Source organism: Watersipora subatra, chromosome 2, assembly GCF_963576615.1.
Source record: "Watersipora subatra chromosome 2, tzWatSuba1.1, whole genome shotgun sequence".
Taxonomy (NCBI): Eukaryota; Metazoa; Bryozoa; class Gymnolaemata; order Cheilostomatida; family Watersiporidae; genus Watersipora; species Watersipora subatra.
The window spans coordinates 4,255,572-4,276,236 of NC_088709.1; the positions used below are offsets into that span (position 1 = coordinate 4,255,572).

Here is a 20,665-nt window from a genome sequence, read left to right on the forward strand (position 1 = left end):
GTGCTCAATTTTGAGTGAATATATTGATCCAATTAAAACATACCTGCATACAAACAACATTCAGGACTTTCATCACTGATTTTTTTTAAATAACCCAGACTTATATTCACTTATTTTCACATATCTACATGTAGTATATGTGGCCCTTTTCTACTGTGTTACTCTGTTCTCATTTGTGTTTGTTAAAGGCCTTTTATGGCTTTGGTGCTGATGTGGTAGTAATTAAGTTATGCGCAACATTTTCTTTTTATATCAAATAAAGTAAAATTATTAAACTTAACAATTTATCATGATAGATTCGTCTGATAACTGAAACAACCTACTTCCTATCATTGTTCCAGTGATCCATCACCAGACATTTTGTCATTGCGCATCGACTTTTCAAACAATGTTTGCTGTATAACGTCAGCAATGCCAATAGATATACATCATGCTAAAGGTTTTGTGTGCTGCCCTCTGATTTTCCAGGATTGGCTACATTGTGCTTGTGGAGGTAACGGGAAAGCTGCTAACAATGATGCACAACAATTGCCACATGCATTATTTATATTGGAGCAAGAAAATACATCATCATGCCAACAGTAAGAAAATATTTTTTGCCCAACAAATCAAGAAAACTTTTTGGTCACACAATGCTGTACATAAATAATAAATATATAAGCAAATTGACAAATCAATACCTACAAAGTGCGGTCATGTTCAAAATCTAAATAAAGTTAGTTGTTGGAGAAGTCGGTGTTTGCAGTAAAGATACGATAGACTAATGTCTTCTGTTGCCTTTTCACAATCTTTGTCTTATGATATGCTAACATAAATAGTTACACTAAAATGAAATAGAATCTTCTTTAGCTCTCAGAATGGTAGCAAAGTAGACAATTGTTTCAATGTGCATTTTATTTGGTTAGAACATAATCACAAATATTCAATAACTTATGTAATACCACGTTACATACATGTAAGTGCAATCATATTACAACGTATGTAAGATATTTTTCATACACACTGTATAAACAAATACAGAATAATTAATGATGTATTTTTGAGAAGATTTTTTTCTGTTTCGTGAGCATGTTACTATTTCGTCTTAACACGACAAAACTACGGTAAACAACTATGTGAATACGTTATGCTAGTTTGATGAAAGATCTCATATTTTTGATTAAAGATTTGTCTAAAACGATGTTTATGCTTTATTTTGTTACAAAAAATAAAAAGATTACAGACTCAATTTCTAACCGACTAAACATTGGCACTTGCTTAAAACCTCGTCGCTTAGTGCCGACAAAACATTTGCATTTCCGGATTAAGCTCCACCTCTACAAAACGACCCAGAAACTGACCAGGTTTTGAGCCACTGCAATTATACCTGACCAATTTATACTTGTAGTTTTAAAAAACACAATGTTTGGCTCGCTTTACTATATATAAAATTAGCCGCCTTGAACTAGAGAATAATAAAGCGTGTAACTTTAGTCTCAAATTGCGACCGGACGTCTTTGCATAGTATGAACTTATAGTCCCATAGGCTAAGCATATGTACGTGGTAAAATTTTGCTGTTAAATTCAGTAGTAAATCTTCTGCTCGAACCCTTTTCGCTAACAGAATCTAAACTGGTCGTTTTAGGATTTTGCTCTAAAATACAGTATGATAAATGGACTTAGCCCATTCACTCAAACAGTTCTTGGCACTCTCTTTACCTGGGGATTGACCGCAGCTGGTGCCGCTCTCGTCTTCGTGTTTAGCAGCAAAAAGGTAACACCACGTTGATGTGTTATTTCTTTCGTTCGAAGCATGTTTGGAATGTGTTCTATTGAGATTTGCTTAGTTCTTGTTTGTGTTGCTGGCATTTACCAATATGGTGGCTAGATCATTTAAAAAAAATCTTATTTCACAACAAATTTTGAGTTGTGGTTAAAGCATCAATTTATTATTAAGACAGGATGGCCGTCACCACATTATCAATTACTAGAAATCCAGACGAACTTTTTTCAAGCGTTTTTAGAGCGAGTTTTAGACCTGATACATCATTTCCTATATTTGTAAATTCTCTTTTATTTTGCACCTTAAAGCTCTATTTCTACATCCTTGTAAACGTCGTTAGTTTGTTGTGCTTGATAGAATTTAGATTTTATATTTAGTATACTATTCACAAAGTTTCTGTCAACCAATAGCATATAACTAAGTTAGTCGCTAGTTAAATTTGATGCCAAAGTTGTTTCAATTGTTTTTAATAAACTCAGTGTTTTTTTATTTTTTACTCATAGGCCTACATACTTAGTGTTAAGGTTTTGTAAAAGTAATATTGTTAGTGATTGTTCATGTACCATGTAAAACATTTCAATCAATTAGATCCTGTGCCAGCTAATGCTCATACTTGTTTTATTTAATTTTACAGAGAAAGGTCCTTGATGGGAGTTTAGGATTTGCTGCTGGTGTAAGTATAGCACGTTTTAATTGCATCATTTTGCAGTCAAGTCTTCGCTTCATTATATGATACCATTCTGGTATTAGGATTAATAGAAGACTTGGTAGAAGTATTGGGATATCTAATAATATTGGCATTACCATGCTTTTTTATGTAGGTAATGACGGCTGCCTCATACTGGTCACTGCTTGCTCCGGCCATTGAATTAGCAGAGGAATCAGGAGTTTATGGAACCAATGGTCAATGGGCTTTCCTTCCTGTAGCCTTTGGCTTTCTTTTAGGTGCTGCATTTGTTTGGGGTGCTGACCAAGTACTGCCACATGTGGTAAGATGTAAAAAGTAGGAAGCTATTACAAAAAAGCGTACATCTAAATAGAATACGTTTTGTTACCTCACAGTAGTAGTTGTCTCCTACAATTTTTATTATTGTTTCAATGAGAGAACAACTGCCAACATGTGTAATCAATGCTTCAGTGGAATGCTTGTATTGTCAGGTCTTGGTATTTCACAATATAAAGAGTAGAACCAATTGTGATATTGATTGAGTGCAGGTTGTATGATAATTTCTATGTTTTACATATTTGTGGGCTTGTGGCTGTTTACTAGGAAGAACTTTTGATATAGAATTAGTCATGATTCTGTTTCTACATGTCATCCGTAATCGAGTTGCTGTGAGGTTGATTATAAAGCAATCATGCCTTAAATTTTATCCACTGTAGCTATAAAATGAAACAATAACCTGCAGAAAGCCCTTTATTGAAAATTTTCATTAGGCCTTGGGTGGTTGAAAAGAGAAAAGGAGATATGAATGCTTTAGTTGCTATTGTCTTGGGTATCAAACTATGAACATGTGCATTGCAATGGCTTCCACTTACTTCCCAACAGGGTGATCCTGCGGTGCTATTGGCTGCGCAGTCAGCACAAATAGACCAATCAGAAGAAGATGACACTGATATTAGCATAGATGAGAGCGAGGTTATTCCTTCCCAGTCAACATATATAGGTGAGTTTTTATCAGTTCAAAGAAGCAAACGAGTCTTTCCTAATTTACATACCAAAGTAGCTCCTCCACCTTTACACTCATGCACCTAGGACCGCTCTTCGCCCCAATAGCTTAGTATCGGGGTGACGATATGATTGTATTTCTATCCTTATTTTTTATCAGCGCTGACTGTCTATAGAATACGGCATCATGTAGTAACAACTCACTGCTGACTCTGTCTATAGAATACAGCATCATGTAGTAACTTTGTTTACAGAATATTGCATCTCAAGAACTTATGCGATGTCGTTCATAGATATATATTACTCATAACAGTCGAACAACTGCATTATAGAGAAATGTAAAAGGAGATGTTAAAACAGATATATAAAAAAGTAATAAGTGAAATAGGTTATAATTATTACATTACCTCAGACAGACAGAAGAATGTGTAGGTCTGGTTGCATGTAGGAGCGAGGTAGGAGCGGTGGTAGTAACTTACTCTAACCAAAGCTAAATACAATTTTAACATAACTTTTTTTCAGGTTTAGTTCCTCCTCGAATTTCACTTACAAAACTGTGATGTTGTGAGAAACTTTGAATGTCATGTCTTGAAGGTTTGATTTTGGTTTGAGGTCAAATATTGGCTCTAATTTGATAATGCTTGTTGGAAACCTTAATGTCGATGCAGTCACAAGTAGAGATTTGACTGTAGTTCCATATTGACTTGGCCTTCAGAAACTACCGAGTGCTGCTTGCGCATAATCAAATTGGATATAGTTTCACAGAAACTCATCTGGCATTTTTAAAACTGCTCAGATCCGTATTATGGCATGATACTCGCATCTTTCATATGGCTGTGATGTGATGGACTCAAAGCACACTTCTCATGCTTTCACCCATGTAGCATATCTGGAAATGGTCACCTGTAGTAAATCCTAATCTACTTTTCTTTTCTGCGGTGCTCTCTGGCATTATATAAAGTGCCTTTACCTGTCTGTCTTAGCTGAAAACTTGATTTATCTATGTGAATTGTATCTACTAGCATCATAGGCCTATGGTATATTATGCTGAACTTACTTAACTGTCATCAACAATGTTACACCTTGTATACTTGCATATATTTCAAAAAGCGTTTAGTGGTATTATCAGTCAGCTAGTATTATTAGCAGTATTATTACTTTATGGTTCATTCATCGTTTATTTGTTCATCAGAGCACCAGAATTTGATAAGACGTAACAGGAAAGGCTCATCCTTCTCAGAGTCACTGAGTGAGGCAGGTGTTCCTTCTAAGGAAGAGCTTGACATTGAGTCAGAACTGCACAGGAAGCAAGAGAGTTGGCAACGAATTCTTCTCCTCATAATAGCCATCACTCTCCACAATATACCAGGTATCTTACAGCACTCACCGTGTTACAGTGTGGAGGGGCGGGTGTGAAAACTGTGTACAGCTTTAGCCTGCGCTCCATTACAGTTGTAACATTACGTTTGCTTTTTTGCCTGACTCTTAGCTCTGCCTAGCCTGCTCTTAGCTTTTGCCTGCTCTTAGCCTGCCTTAGCTCTGATCCTTAACATTCGTATATGTTCCATTAATAATTTTTGAGCCACTCTGTAAACAAGCTTCTTTTATTGCACTAATTGCATCAACAAAATAGAACTAGTGCATGTAGACAGGCCTGTACTTCCAGCGGGAAACATGTAGAGAGGTCTGTACTTCCAGCGGGAAACATGTAGACAGGTCTATACTTCCAGCGGGAAACATGTAGACAGGTCTGTACTTCCAGCGGGAAACATGTAGACAGGTCTGTACTTCCAGCGGGAAACATGTAGACAGGTCTATACTTCCAGCGGGAAACATGTAGACAGGTCTGTACTTTTAGCGGGAAACATGTAGACAGGTCTCTACTTCTAGCGAGAAACATGTAGACAGGTCTGTACTTCCAGCGGGAAACATGGAGACAGGTCTGTACTTCTAGCGAGAAACATGTAGACATGTCTGTACATCTTACAAGAAGTATGCTGGCTGGTCTGTACTTCCTATGAGAATGTGTTTTTGTAGAGGGACTCGCTGTTGGTGTCGGATTCGGTGCAATTGGTAAATCAGCATCTGCTACATTTGAGAGTGCCCGGTTAGTTTCTTCTTATTCTCATAACTCCTGTTTATTTAGCATTAAGCAATGTCTACTGTGGGATTCGTTTGTTTCATGTAAGTTTCTTAATGCATGTTCTAACTTTGCTCATAAAAGTGGCATCTGTAAGCCAATTATTAAGAGTTAATGATGGCTCTATAATCTTGTCTGGATCATGAGCATTTCTATAATTGTCCATATCTTATTGCATAATAAGACTGTCGTTGTGCTTCCATGCTTCGAATTAGTTTGGAGTTGCCCGCTGCTGAAAAATTTGCACCCTACCATTTCAACGATTCGGAGTTGCGCTATATTTTGAGGAATACATCACGAATCTTGTAAAGATTCGTGATGTATTTTACGATCGTTGCATCGTTGTACGAGCAACCCATCTTTGTTATGCAAATGTTCATGTAAAGGCAAAAAGTCAGACAGAAACAGTAGTGAGTAGCAGTAGAACCAGAGGCCCGCATGGTTGGGTGCTGAAGTGTGGTAAAACTTTTTCACTTCCACCGAGGAGAGCTGAGCCAAGTGTTATCGATTCGAATCCATCAGCCATGAGCATTTCTATGATATCGAAGTGCTTTCCCAGCGAATGCCTTTGCGCAAATTTAGTGAAGCGAAAAGGCATCAAATGTGTTTGGATTTTAACGCTTCTAGGATTTCGAGGGGAAGCAACGGAAAAATTGAAGCATAGAAAAGCAGTGTATGAGTATGTTCCTGCCTTGTTGAGTGCCTAGACATTCTCATAAATATGTTTCCACATAGTGAAACACAACATTTATCCAGTTGCTCAATATGACTGACAAATTTGACAGCGTGTAAGGATGTGACCAATCGCTGTTTGTTGGTTATAAGTTTGATCTGGACAGACATGAAGGATCATGAGGTTTCTTACATAACGGGGCTTGTGACAGCCATAGGCTAATCTCACTCCAGCTTTACTCATTGCCATATAACGCTTAAAAGGCTGCCTACTGCAGAGGGAAAACAACCCCCGATATTGCTTTCTAAATAATTACTTGAACATATTAGATACTAGCTGTTCCACTCGGCGTTGCCCGTGTGATAGAAGAGTATTTGGACTGAAAATTGATTTGTATTTAACATATTACAACATTTGCCATTCTAACATTCAAACTACATATCATGAGAAAAGTTTTTTGTCTTATAAACAATGAGAAGTAGTGAGAGTTTTGCTATTAACCAGTTTAATAAAGTGAGTGAACAGCTTCTCGTGACGTTATGCTATGACCCGCGTCATACGTAAAGCAGTTAGGTATTGCTCTGATATAATGACTTATTTTGGCAGGCTAGTAATGCGACTTCCGTAGTCTAGTGGGCTATGTGTAAGACTGGTCAACAGCATGGTCCGAGATTGAATCCTTTTCGGTGCGGAATATTTTTCCAAGATTTTAAGATCTATAGCCGGATTTCCGACATACGACATACTTTGAAAAATATATATATAGATAAGCTGGCTAGCCGGCAGTTACCATCAGCGCAAGTCGCAATAATAAGCACAGTTAGTCTATCAATAATTACTAGGTATACCACAGCTTCTTGACGGCCCCATATGGACTATAATACTTTAAGGATGAACTTGCCCAAAATTTTAGTAAGTTTTATAAAAAAAGTATCTGTATTTTTCTATGATTTGCAATTGTTTTTGATGTTTGAGCTGATCTGACTGTTGGGATGTTTCAAGATTAAAATTGATAAAAATTGATTGCGGTTAAAATTTTCAGTAGAAAAACAGGTGCAAAATGACGTCACTAGTTACTATAGTTGATATTGGCTATTACGTTCAAATTACGCCGTCACGCGTCTCTATTCTGTTGTTTCTTTGCAATTATAGAAGCTATGGTTGCACTTTCGCTTGATCTGAGCCGTTAACCCCGATCAAGTTTTGTCGATTTTAATCTTGAAACATCCTAGCCGTCAGATTACCTCAAACATCAAAAACCATTACAAATGATAAAAACACTGATACTTTTGGATAAAATCTAAGAAAAATGTTGACCAAGTTCGTCTTTAACTGAACTGTATGCTAGAAGCGCTTGACAAACTTCATGTATGCTAGAATTTCATATTTCAACATACTTGTATCACATGGGAAATCTCGTAGAGTTTCGAATGCAATTAGTCACAAAGATACTCTTTCACGTCGGTAACTTTTAGTTTAGACTTTTAGTTCACAGTCAACTACGTTGACTGTGAACTAAAAGTAAAACATGACATGACTAAAACATAGTTTGCAGTCAACGTATTTACATCTGTTGTTTGTGTGAGACACAACAACATCTCATTTTTTGCTGCTTCTCTATCGTCATGTTTAGTGAGCATCAAATGAGGCAGCGAGTTATACCCTCAGTCTAGTTACATCACCAACACGTCATCTCATGATTTCTCAGGATCTATCATCAGGTTTTTGTTGATGCCATTCTTTTCAGAAAGGCTGTATTCAGAACTTCGCATTACATTTTTTATAGAAGTTTGGCTGTTGGAATCGGTCTACAAAACTTTCCAGAAGGACTAGCTGTAAGCTTACCATTGAGAGCAGCAGGATTCTCTCCACTAAAAAGTTTTTGGTGAGGAATCTTGAATGATATAGTGTATGTCATATGTAAAGGTGCATAGAGCTTGCATCCAGCCTTTGTGTGTTGTCAGCTCCTGTCTCAACTTTTGGTTGTAATCTATTAGGAGTTGTGCTCATCAGTTGACAGACAGAGTTACGCTGGTCGACAGGCTATTATTGTCAATAACTTTGTTGAAATAGTTAACTAAAAGTTTAACCTAAAATGCTTGTCACTGAGCCTTTGCGTCCAATTCGCATTAAACTGTCATGATCGAGTCTGCGGAAAGAAAGTGTAATTTCTAGCTATTTATATTTCATATGATTGAATGTGGTGACGGCAGCAGCAGCAGCCATTATGGTTTTCTGTGGGCTTTACAAGGAGGAAATTATTCTTTAGCAGAAGAGCTTGTCATTGCTTCTCCAGAACTGTTCATATTGGTTATTTAGCCATTGGTTAGTCATATATGATTGGATAATCAGTTGGTAAGCGCATATTCTCTGGTAAATGAATCGTGCGATCAAAAAATTGTGTGGCAAAGGTCAATAAAGGTCACCATTTCACTCTTGCCCATGAAATCCAGTGAGATAAGCGAGTAGGGATGTGACAGTAACAAGATGGCCAAGATGGAAGTACATCAATTCGAGTTGCCTCACCATAACTGTTATCTGCAGCGTACCAGTTCCCGCGCATACCAGCAAATATGGCACACATATATTTACCTAGGCATGTTGCCCATAGGTATGACAAGTAGTAGATATTGGGGGCATCGGGGTGTATGTACTCACATGTGTCAGTTCAGAATATCTACTTTGTTCTATTTACAATCGACAACAAGAGGTATGTGACACGCAGTCTCTGCCGTGATAGTTTCTCGATCACACTTGAAACGATTTGGAGCTTATATGTCAGCGTGTTGATGCAAATTAAACTAACAGACTCGATAGATCAATTGGTCGAACATAATAAATGGGAGATGATGATCTATTCGGATCGAACCAACCATGTAAGCCATAAGAAATGATTTATTTAGTGTATTACTTATGCGCTTTTATCTCTCTTTGACCGGTGATTTTAACTTCATAATTGCCTCCCTGACATTCTCTGCGTGGTTGCGTCAAATTTGAGTTGATTTTAAAAGAAAGTATTTTTTTTGGTCTATCAGTTGATATGTTGTTTGTTGTGTTAAGCGATCTCATTGTCAAGATATTTGAAGATTAAATCGAAAAAAATTGATCACGGTAAAAACACTCAGGCCAAAAAAACATGCTCAGACTTGCCCAAAATGATGTAACGCGTGATACAACCTGTCGCTATCTCCCGTATTCACATCGGCTATTGCGATAAAAGTCTAGTCCTTCGCGGCTCCATTAGCATATATTTTATCTTGTATTTGCTCATGTTGGCTAGAATAAAATTTTAAATCCAGCTACAGATACATTATTATCAATGTCTCAAACGCCTTAAATAAGGGAAATTAATAACTGGTCAAATTAGCTTCCTCTAAATGCTTTGTAAACATCTTAGTACCGACTACCGGTCTACGGTAATTATGTCAATCAAACTAAGTAGAATAAGGACTTTGTATCGGCACAGTTCCGTCGCTACCACACCGGAAACTACGTAGTTGTAAGCTACGTAGAATAATAAGCTAAGTAAAATAAGCAAGCTGCGTCTTTGAAAAGAATATGTGACGAAACCAACTGCATCCCTAAAAGTCATGTACATTGTATAGTCAACGTTATCTAGTCATTATTGGTATCAATTTGTAGAAAAAAATTCGCTGGTCACATTTGATTAGTTGATTCAAGTACTAAACGGATGGTCGAGCTATACAAGAGTACCTGTCGATACAGCTCTGATTACACTTCATAAATCCATCTATCAGACAAGATTTCAGCACAGGTGTCAACGGGGCTATGATGTATTCAATGTTCTGCAAATCATGTTTTGCATCATCTTCAACAATATTATTTTATTGTATAATTTTTACAAGCAAAAAAATTGTCATACCTGCATAAAGCTTTTATTAAAATTATCCATCTAAGCCGTGGCCACTCACATAGTTTCAGCTCATACAATAGGACAAATTTATCTACTGCAGCAAACTCAAACAAAGCATCACGGTTTATGCAGCACACATTCAAGTCTCTCTTTCCCATTTATGGCAGTTTCTACACTGACAAAGCCGCTTTGCTAGTGGGATCACATAAACATTCTGTAATAAATAAAACAAATGCAATAAATATATGTCATTCATAGATATGTCATTCTAACGCGTATTTACTGAAAGCTTTCAAATTGGGAGTTAGATAGATTGCGAGTATAATTTTAAAAATAAATAAATGTTTAACAAAAGCATAAGTACGCCAAGCCAACGATTCGAAGCTTTGGTTCTGGAAGTTGAAGATGTGCATTGATCAATCGATTTTCCTCACTTTCTACAAGTGAAAAGTGAACATCTAAAGTCTAATCATAAATCTAATTTACTAGCTAAAACTGCCAAAGAACATTTGAAGCAAATATAGCTAGGTGAAACGACAAAAAATTATAAAACGATGATTAGTGATAGCAAAAAGTTATAATTCTATTAATTAGTAAATGTATTCATGAGTACTAAAATTATTACCTTTAGTATATTCATCAATCTAAGCCATTGTATTGCTAGATATTATGGATTAAAAAGAAGCCATCAATAACTCACTGTGCATCCGTATCTCGCATGCGCGCACAGGAAATTACATCACAGCCTCAAACAGGGAACGATAATCTGAATGTAACCACAACGGTATATCTATAGGAGACTCAAAGTAAAAGATAAATTTACCTCTATTTTCCTATCTTCTTCTGTAGCATAACGCTGCTGATGCCTGTCAGCTCTAATTATAAGCTGTCTGTCCCAATCTTTTTCCACCTGATGCTCAGAAAACTCAGAGTCACCTTCTCAGTAACTGGAAGCATTTTTACAATTCTGTTATTCCTCAATAAAACGTGTCGATCGAGTAATTCATTAAAGTAATGATGTTAATTAATGTAGTAAATATCGATGTCGGTGCAATTTAATAATAGAGTAAAATCCCTAACTTTGAGATCACATACAATGCGTTTTACGAGTGGTAACATTTATTACGGCCGATATAAAACTTTCGTGCTGATGATTGGCTAATGAAGTGATCTTATATTTATTGCTCATGGACTCTTTTCAGATGTATCACTCGTTACGTCACGCATGAAGCACTCGCTGGAATCTGAGCTTTTTAAAAGATGGCCTCATTCAAATGCATATATCTCTGGACAGGGTTAGTTTACAAAGACCAAAATGACATCAAATTGTAGCTGATGTTTTAGCCTTTTATTGGTCTTAATTTCATTAAATCGACCTTTTTGACGCAACCACATCTTTAATAATCAACAATTGGCTAACCTAATAACACGGGAACATAACTCACAAGAGTGGTTAGGTTAACAATTTATCATACCTGCAAACTTACTTGGCACTAGATGGAGCTTATGTATTTTTAAATAGCTTTCAGTAACGCATAGAGAATACAGCTAATACAGCTTTCAGGTTTTCTGTTAATAATCATTTCATTTATCATATCATGTTAATAAACTCTAATTTAACCCTTATTGTGAGTATCAGCAATTTGCTAAACTTGTACGCTAATTATGTGCATACACATACCATATATGTGCATACACACACAATATACGTGCATACACACACAATATACGTGCATACACATACAATGTCCGTGCATACACATACAATATACGTGCATACACATACAATGTCCGTGCATACACATACAATATACGTGCATACACACACAATATACGTCCATACACACACAATATACGTGCATACACATACAATGTCCGTGCATACACATACAATATACGTGCATACACATACAATATACGTGCATACACATACAATATACGTGCATACACACACAATATATGTGCATACACATACAATGTCCGTGCATACACATACAATATACGTGCATACACACACAACATACGTGCATACACATACAATATACGTGCATAGACACACAATATACGTGCACACACACACAATATACGTGCATACACATACAATGTCCGTGCATACACATACAATATTCGTGCATACACACACAATATACGTGCATACACATACAATGTCCGTGCATACACATACAATATACGTGCATACACACACAATATACATGCATACACACACAATATACGTGCATACACATACAATGTCCGTGCATACACATACAATATACGTGCATACACATACAATATATGTGCATAGACACACAATATACACGCATACAATATATGTGCATACACATACAATATATGTGCATACACACACAATATACATGCATACACATACAATATGCGTGCATACACATACAATATACGTGCATACACACACAATATACGTGCATACACATACAATATACGTGCATACACATACAATATACGTGCATACACACACAATATACGTGCATACACATACAATGTCCGTGCATACACACACAATGTACGTGCATACACACACAATATACACGCATACAATATACATGCATACACACACAATATATGTGCATTCACATACATTTTCTATGATTACAGTCTGGTTAGCCTGTCTTGACAAACTGCTGTTTTTTCAGAGTTGTCCCTCCGGCGAGCGGGGCGAGCAAAACAACATGTTTTGCTCGCCTTACTCGACGGGCGACAACTCCGCATAAACAACAGTTTGTCAAGACAGGCTACAGTCTGGTACAAACATAGCTATCTGCTCCTCTCAGAATGACACCGTTTAACACATAAAACTGACCCCAAAAAGGATGTTACAAAAATAATCCAAGCAGATCTGAAATGTTTTTCTAATGCATTTTTAGGATTTGTTTAGTGGTTTGTTTATCCAGTTAATCCAGGTCTCACCGCAATTTTGAAAAGAGTTTAAAATAGTTTTGTTCAGTTCATGAAGGAATGGAATGCCTTGGCCATAGACAATGATGATAATTTCCTCGAGCGTTGGTAGGCTTCAATCATCCATTATTATTAAAATTTTAAGACCTCGGGCTATGTACATGTATGTTAATTTAAAATATCTTGCATAGCTATGCTATGAATTTGCCAATTTAAAAATGATTTTGTTATTTTGGCATGACCTGTTGGCACTTGTCACACGTTGCAGTTATTTAGCAGGCTTAGTGAGTCTGCACTCCAGTTTGCAGATTCGGTTAACTCATTCAGAGCCTGTCTTTAATTCCTGCCTAAACAAGTCAAAGCAATGAGCTGACATAAGATATCAGCAATGAGTTCTCAACTAATTTATAATTGGAAGTCATTGCGAAATAAGGAGGAAAGAGTTAACGAGAATAAAAAAGGGGAAGGTAGAGGCTTATCAAGGATACTGATGTGCCTTTAGTTGTCTTGTACCTGCCCCTAAATGTAGCCCCTAAATGACAGCATCTGCGGACGGCTGAAAATTGCTATAAGCAACGTTTGATTCTCAAATTCTGTTATGTAGTCATTTGTTGCTGGTAATTGTAAAGCAGAAGTTTGATCCGTACAAAATTCTGGTGGCACCCATTTGACCTGCGGGATTGTCGGTGTAGGTTATCTTATAATGGAGCTAGTACATGTATGTTTAATACACATTTGGTTTGTTGCGAATGTCACACAGTTGGTGTGACCCATAGTTGGTGTGACCCATAGTTGGTGTGACTCACAGTTGCTGTAACTCACAGTTGGTGTGACTCGCAGTTGGTGGGATTCGCAGTTGGTGTGACTCGCAGTTGGTGTAACTCGCAGTTGGTGTGACCCACAGTTGGTGTGACTCACAGTTGCTGTAACTCACAGTTGATGTAACTCACAGTTGGTGTGACTCGCAGTTGGTGTAACTCGCAGTTGGTGTGACCCACAGTGGGTGTGACTCACAGTTGCTGTAACTCACAGTTGGTGTGACTCGCAGTTGGTGCGACTCGCAGTTGGTGTGACTCGCAGTTGGTGGGACTCACAGTTGGTGTGACTCGCAGTTGGTGTGACTAGCAGTTGGTGTGACTCACAGTTGGTGTAGCTCGCAGTTGGTGTAACTCACAGTTGGTGTGACTCGCAGTTGGTGTGACTCACGGTTGGTGTGACTCAGTTGGTGTGACTCACAGTTGGTGTGGCTGATAGCTGCATTTTTGGGCATTTTAAATATTTTTATTGCAGGCATTCAAATTAAAAAATCACTTACATGGTGAAATATTATGTACATGTTTCCACAAATATAGACTTTTGGCAGCTAATTTGACTGCATTACCATGCTTTTTACCAGGTATGGCCAGTTGAGTGGCATGGTGGAGCCGGTGGCCGGTATCCTCGGATGTCTTGCTGTTACTCTGGCTGAACCATTGCTGCCTTATGCTCTTGCTTTTGCCGCCGGAGCTATGATCTTTGTCGTTGTTGATGATGTCATACCAGAAGCGCAAACATGGTAAGCGGACTAGCTGGAATTCAATTTTAGACTTGGTACCCTATGTTATCACTTCATGCATATAGTGAAGGTAGAGCATGTTGTTGCATGCTCTGTTGGGCTACAGGTGTCAGCATGAAGCTTTGTAATTGAATGCAACATAATTGTTTTCTCTCTCAAGTATTTTGTAGAACCGAAGCTTGTGTACACACAGACACACACACGCAGACATGCTGAATTTCTATTTGTACAGTTTTGTCAATTAACAAGAGAGCATAGTTAGAGACCAAACTATTTAGATGGAATAGTACTAGTTCATGTTGGATAAAGCTTGTTAGCACAGAATTTCCTCCGTCATCCCCTGCTAAACTTGTCCGTCACCTTATTCTGTCACCTTATTCTGTCACCTTATTCGGCAGCTATCATTCCAACTGATCGACCATGTAGTCAGCATTTAGCTTCACCCCTCAGTTTTCGATTGTTTACATGACATTGACATGACTCCCTGGTCTAGTTGGCTCCGTGCCCTTTAGAGCTGCAATTTATTGAAACAATGTAAGATGCATGCAGAGCAGTTTTGCAAAGAGATGGTCTTATCTCCCCCTGTTATTGCTGATATATGGCCAGTCTCTAAGACATGTAAGGCAGCGAGTAGCCATTTCACTATTTTTAGATTTGTAATCAACAGGCATCTTAAAGATGGTCTCAACATTATCATTGTATCCGTCTCCAACTTAATCATTTATACAAATAGCAAGTGACTAGACCCTTCTGCCCTTATGTTAAACTTTGGCCTTGACTCACCGCTGCCAATAGATACCATTGTTACATTGCATCTGCCAATAGATACCATTGTTACATTACAGCTTCCAATAGATACCATTGTTACATTGCAGCTGCCAATAGATACTATTGTTACATTGCAGCTTCCAATAGATACCATTGTTACATTGCAGCTGCCAATAGATACTATTGTTACATTGCAGCTGCCAATAGATACCATTGTTACATTGCGGCTGCCAGTAGAAACCATTGTTACATTGCAGCTGCCAATAGATACCATTGTTACATTGCAGCTGCCAATAGATACTATTGTTACATTGCAGCTGCCAATAGATACCATTGTTACATTGCGGCTGCCAGTAGAAACCATTGTTACATTGCAGCTGCCAATAGATACCATTGTTACATTGCAGCTGCCAATAGACACCATTGTTACATTGCAGCTGCCAATAGATACCATTGTTACATTGCAGCTGCCAATAGATACCATTGTTACATTGCAGCTGCCAATTGATACTATTGTTACATAGCAGCTGCCAATAGATACCATTGTCACATCGCAGCTACCAATAAATACCATTGTTACATCGCAGCTGCCAATAGATGCCATTGTTACATAGACCTCTGGGGTGCTCCATATGAGAAAAGTAGTTGTCTCGAGTGTTCTATGAGGAATTTGTATCTATGAATCTATGAATCAGCTCGGCGTAGGTGCACCATTAGCTGGTCACTCCGTGTGAACGGAAGAGGCGTGGCGTGTCTTACTGCTATTTAGAGTTTAGAGGTCTTTAGAAGGTCAATCAAGTTTTGCTATCGACAAACAGCTGACTGTGTCTTTTTATGCAGCGTGCTATGTTATTCAGCCATAACATCAACATGTTTCAATTATTTGGCGGTGGCATTAAACTGAATGCAGTGTAAACTCACTTGCAATATGCGACCGGTTAGGCAATATGTGACCAGTTAGGCAATATGCGACCGGTTAGGCAATATGTGCCCGGTTAGGCAATATGCGACCGGTTAGGTAATATGCGACCGGTTAGGTAATATGTGACCGGTTAGGCAATATGCGACCGGTTAGGCAATATGCGACCGGTTAGGCAATATGCGACCGGTTAGGCAATATGCGACCGGTTAGGTAATTGGAATGTAAACTTGAGTACATGCATGTATGTAGGTGATTAAATACAAATTTAAGTGCCGAGTATAAAAATTTGTGTCTAAAAATAGAAAATTAAATAACTCACCAAATAGTCATTCTTCTAGCTATGAATTCTTTCTTTCTTTAGAATAATTGATTAATACTTGACCTAATGACCTTATATTCGCTGCCAAACAGAATGTAACGCTAAAACTCTTCATCAATTTGAGAGTGTGCAAATTTTCGGATAGTACAAATGAGTGTCTAGAGTTGGAATAGAGAAATTAAACATGTGCAACTAAATTCATCCCTGCTTGCGTCACTTAAAAGTTGTGTTCTCGTGGTAAGGTCTGTGCAGGTCTAGAGGTAAGACTTGTGCAGGTCTCGAGGCAAGGGCTGTGCAGGTCTAAAGGTAAGACGTGTGCAGGTCTAGGGGTAAGACCTGTGCAGGTCTAGAGATAAGACTTGTGCAGGTCTAGAAGTAGGATTGTGCAGGTCTAGAAGTAAGACTTGTGCAGGTCTTGAGGTAAGACTTGTACAGGTCTAGAAGTACGACCTGTGCAGGTCTAGAGGTAATACTTGTGCAGGTCTAGAGATAAGGATTGTGCAGGTCTAAAGGTAAGGGTTGTGCAGGTCTATAGGCAAGGATTGTGCAGGTCTAGAAGTAAGACTTGTGCAGGTCTAGGGGTAAGGATTGTGCAGGTCTAGAGGTAAGATTTGTGCAGGTCTAGAGGTAAGACTTGTGCAGGTCTAGAGGTAAGACTTGTGCAGGTCTAGGGGTAAGGATTGTGCAGGTCTAGAGGTAAGATTTGTGCAGGTCTAGAGGTAAGACTTGTGCAGGTCTAGAGGTAAGACTTGTGCAGGTCTAGAAGTAAGACTTGTGCAGGTCTAGGGGTAAGACTTGTGCAGGTCTAGAGGTAAGATTTGTGCAGGTCTAGAGGTAAGACTTGTGCAGGTCTAGGGGTAAGACCTGTGCAGGTCTAGAGATAAGACTTGTGCAGGTCTAGAAGTAGGATTGTGCAGGTCTAGAAGTAAGACTTGTGCAGGTCTAGAGGTAAGACTTGTACAGGTCTAGAGGTACGACCTGTGCAGGTGTAGAGGTAATACTTGTGCAGGTCTAGAGATAAGGATTGTGCAGGTCTAAAGGTAAGGGTTGGGCAGGTCTATAGGCAAGGATTGTGCAGGTCTAGAAGTAAGACTTGTGCAGGTCTAGGGGTAAGGATTGTGCAGGTCTAGACGTAAGGATTGTGCAGGTCTAGAGGTAAGACTTGTGCAGGTCTAGGGGTAAGGATCGTGCAGGTCTAGAGGTAAGACTTGTGCAGGTCTAGAGGTAAGACTTGTGCAGGTCTAGGGGTAAGACTTGTGCAGGTCTAGGGGTAAGACTTGTGCAGGTCTAGAGGTAAGACTTGTGCAGGTCTAGGGGTAAGACTTGTGCAGGTCTAGAGGTAAGACTTGTGCAGAGATGTGTATGCCTGGACGTGTGTGCATATATCTTAACATGTTATGACATACTGACTCATGGTTAAAAATTCCAGGAATTCTCTTAGGATTCTCTGAAGCTGAGCGTAGCTGACTGTCTGATTGTAGTGGCAACGGAAGACTCGCTAGTATATGCTGCATCATCGGCTTCTTGATCATGATGTCTATGGATGTTGGACTGGGCTAGCATGATGTCTATGTATGGTGGACTAGGCTAGTCAGTTGTACCTTCATCTTCTTCCACTTTATGCATTCCTAGTAATCCGTCAATCCTAAAGGTTGAGGCATCTTACTGACGACGGCAGCAGAAGACACTAGAACCCGCTCTACCTGCTTATATGTGATGATAGACCTTTTCAAGACGATTCTGTGTAATGGCTGCCATGATGTCCGTTGATAATTGCATGCGTAGATGTATGCAAGGATGAATTGTAATTCATCTTTTGTTAGCCGCTGAATTTCAACAAACATTTAAGTGACTGTTAATAGAAAAGGATTTCTCTAGTCAGCAAGAAAGATTTTTGATTCTGACTTTGTTGTTAGTTTACAAGCTTCGCTGTTAGCTCACGTATTTTTTATACTTCCTCAAAGTTTTTATTATACTATTTAAACTATGCCAAGTTGTATCATTTTACATTTTTAAATGCGACTCTTTAGTACAAAAGCAATAAATCCTTTTTAGAAGTAAACCAATTGCTCTAACAATATAATTGATATTACTAACTGTAACGCAATTGAAATATTTCTGTGAAAATAGTCACACCATTTCTCTCAATTGTCAAAAACAGAATAGTTATGATTAATGAAGACTAAGAATAGGAGACATCTACAGTGTAACCTCGGTTCTCGACCATAATCCGTTCCTGAAGGTTGTTCAAACACCGAGTTGTTCGAACACCGAAATCATTTTTCCCATTACAAATAAGGTAAATTGTTTTAATCCGTTCCAACACCCTGAATGTTTACCTTGTTAGTACATGTACATGTATTTTATGCATTATTTAATGCATGAAATTGCACATTAAAATGCTGACCAACACATAAAAAACAATGTATATCTCAGAAAATGTTAAGCAAAATGGCAAAGACACAAGTAACATAAACATAAATGTAACCCGTAAAACGTAATGTAATTATCGTAATCTTCCATACGAAAGATTACGCTAACATGAACGTGTAAAAATAAAAAAATGACAAAGAAAAGAATTATGAATAGGATTTTTTAGGATACAGGGTGTTCTTTTCTCTTAAAATATCTATCCAATGACACTTGCTTCTGCCTTCTTTTTAGCACTTTTCGGAATTGGATCATGTGATAGTGCCGTTAAAGTCATTGATGACTCTTGTGGCTGCAGCTTTATCGGGGTGGTGGAGTTCGCCGAAATTCTGTAACTCGGCCCATTTGCTACACATTTGTTTAAACTTGGACGTCGGGGCATCCTTTTTTGGCGACAACAATTGGTCACGGTCAACGCCGCTCAGCATCGGCGTTCGAACTCCGATTTTTGTTCGAACTACGAAGCAAGAATTGCTTGAATTTTTTGTTCGGACTCCAATTTGTTCGAACTGCGAGTCGTTCGAAAACCGAGGTTACACTGTAGTTGTAAAAATCTTATGTGGCATCACACCTACCAGTGTGACTCTGGTGAAGGTATAACGCTTATTTCTGTACTCGACCCAATTTGAGTCTGCCATGTGATATAAAAGCTGGTCTGGAATGATCCTGGACCGAGTGGCCTCCGACCTCCGCCCACTAATAGGCCAATCTATCTGAGAGCAATCTATCATTACTCTTAGTTTAAAAGGCAGTTGTGTCAATGATTGTAAGTCAAAACAACCGATATTCAACAAAGCTATTTAAAATACTGGGATACAAAATAAGCTAAAATGCGTTTTCTACTTACAAAACCTAAAATATAGAAAAACAGTTTTCATCCAGCAACTTGCTTAAAATTAATAGTAGATCGGGCCATGGAAGAGTGTTTCTTATAGTAAAGGTAATGTACTGGTGTATTATTTTGTGATCAATGAAAAAGATAATGGTGGCACACCAAATGGCACGCCGTATATCTGTGAGAGCGTAACACTAAGTGGCATGCTAGAAAGTGATGACAGGATAACATCGATTGGCATGCCGAAGACCAACGTGAGCATAATGTCGACTGCAGATAGCATGCATAGATAGATGTCGAATGGCAGATAGCAATGTACAAAGTTAAAAACCTCAGTGTGTCCCAATGAATTACTGGCGGAAGGTTGTTGGTAGTTGCTTCCCTTACACTGACTCATCAGTCATATATTTTTTTGTCAGTCTGTCTTGTGATGACTGAGTCATATCAGAGACCCTCGCTTTGCATCATTTAGTATTCAGACATTTCTACCTGGTTGTTCACGTTGACAAGTCAAAGCAAACTGATATACTGAAAGGCCGGTATGTCATCAGACCTTTCAGATCCCATGCACTTGTACTTTACAATCTAAACAGGCACTGCTTTGGTGTTAGAAACACAAGTTGTTCTCTGGTTTTGCTGCTCTTCTAGAGTTGAAAAGATGTATACTGTCATGTATTGAAGTTTACCATTTGCATATTCATGTCATGCATCCTGCTGCCTGATGACTAGCTACCTCACCAATTAGGTAGATCTTCATTTAAATGTTCACTCTCTTGCAACAGGCTGA

At 38.3% G+C, this 20,665-nt stretch overlaps 1 protein-coding gene across 1 annotated transcript; it reads left to right on the forward strand.

Annotated features, from left to right (window-relative positions):
• The first annotated feature begins 1,553 nt into the window (after positions 1–1,553).
• Positions 1,554–18,698, forward strand: LOC137387044 (zinc transporter ZIP11-like). The gene is made up of 9 exons (XM_068073323.1): positions 1,554–1,753; positions 2,397–2,435; positions 2,584–2,751; positions 3,312–3,429; positions 4,624–4,800; positions 5,469–5,538; positions 8,031–8,129; positions 14,446–14,604; positions 18,095–18,698. Exons 1-9 carry the CDS (start codon positions 1,646–1,648, stop codon positions 18,171–18,173), a joined length of 1,017 nt encoding a protein of 338 aa, XP_067929424.1. The 5' UTR covers positions 1,554–1,645; the 3' UTR covers positions 18,174–18,698.
• The last annotated feature ends 1,967 nt before the right edge of the window (positions 18,699–20,665 follow it).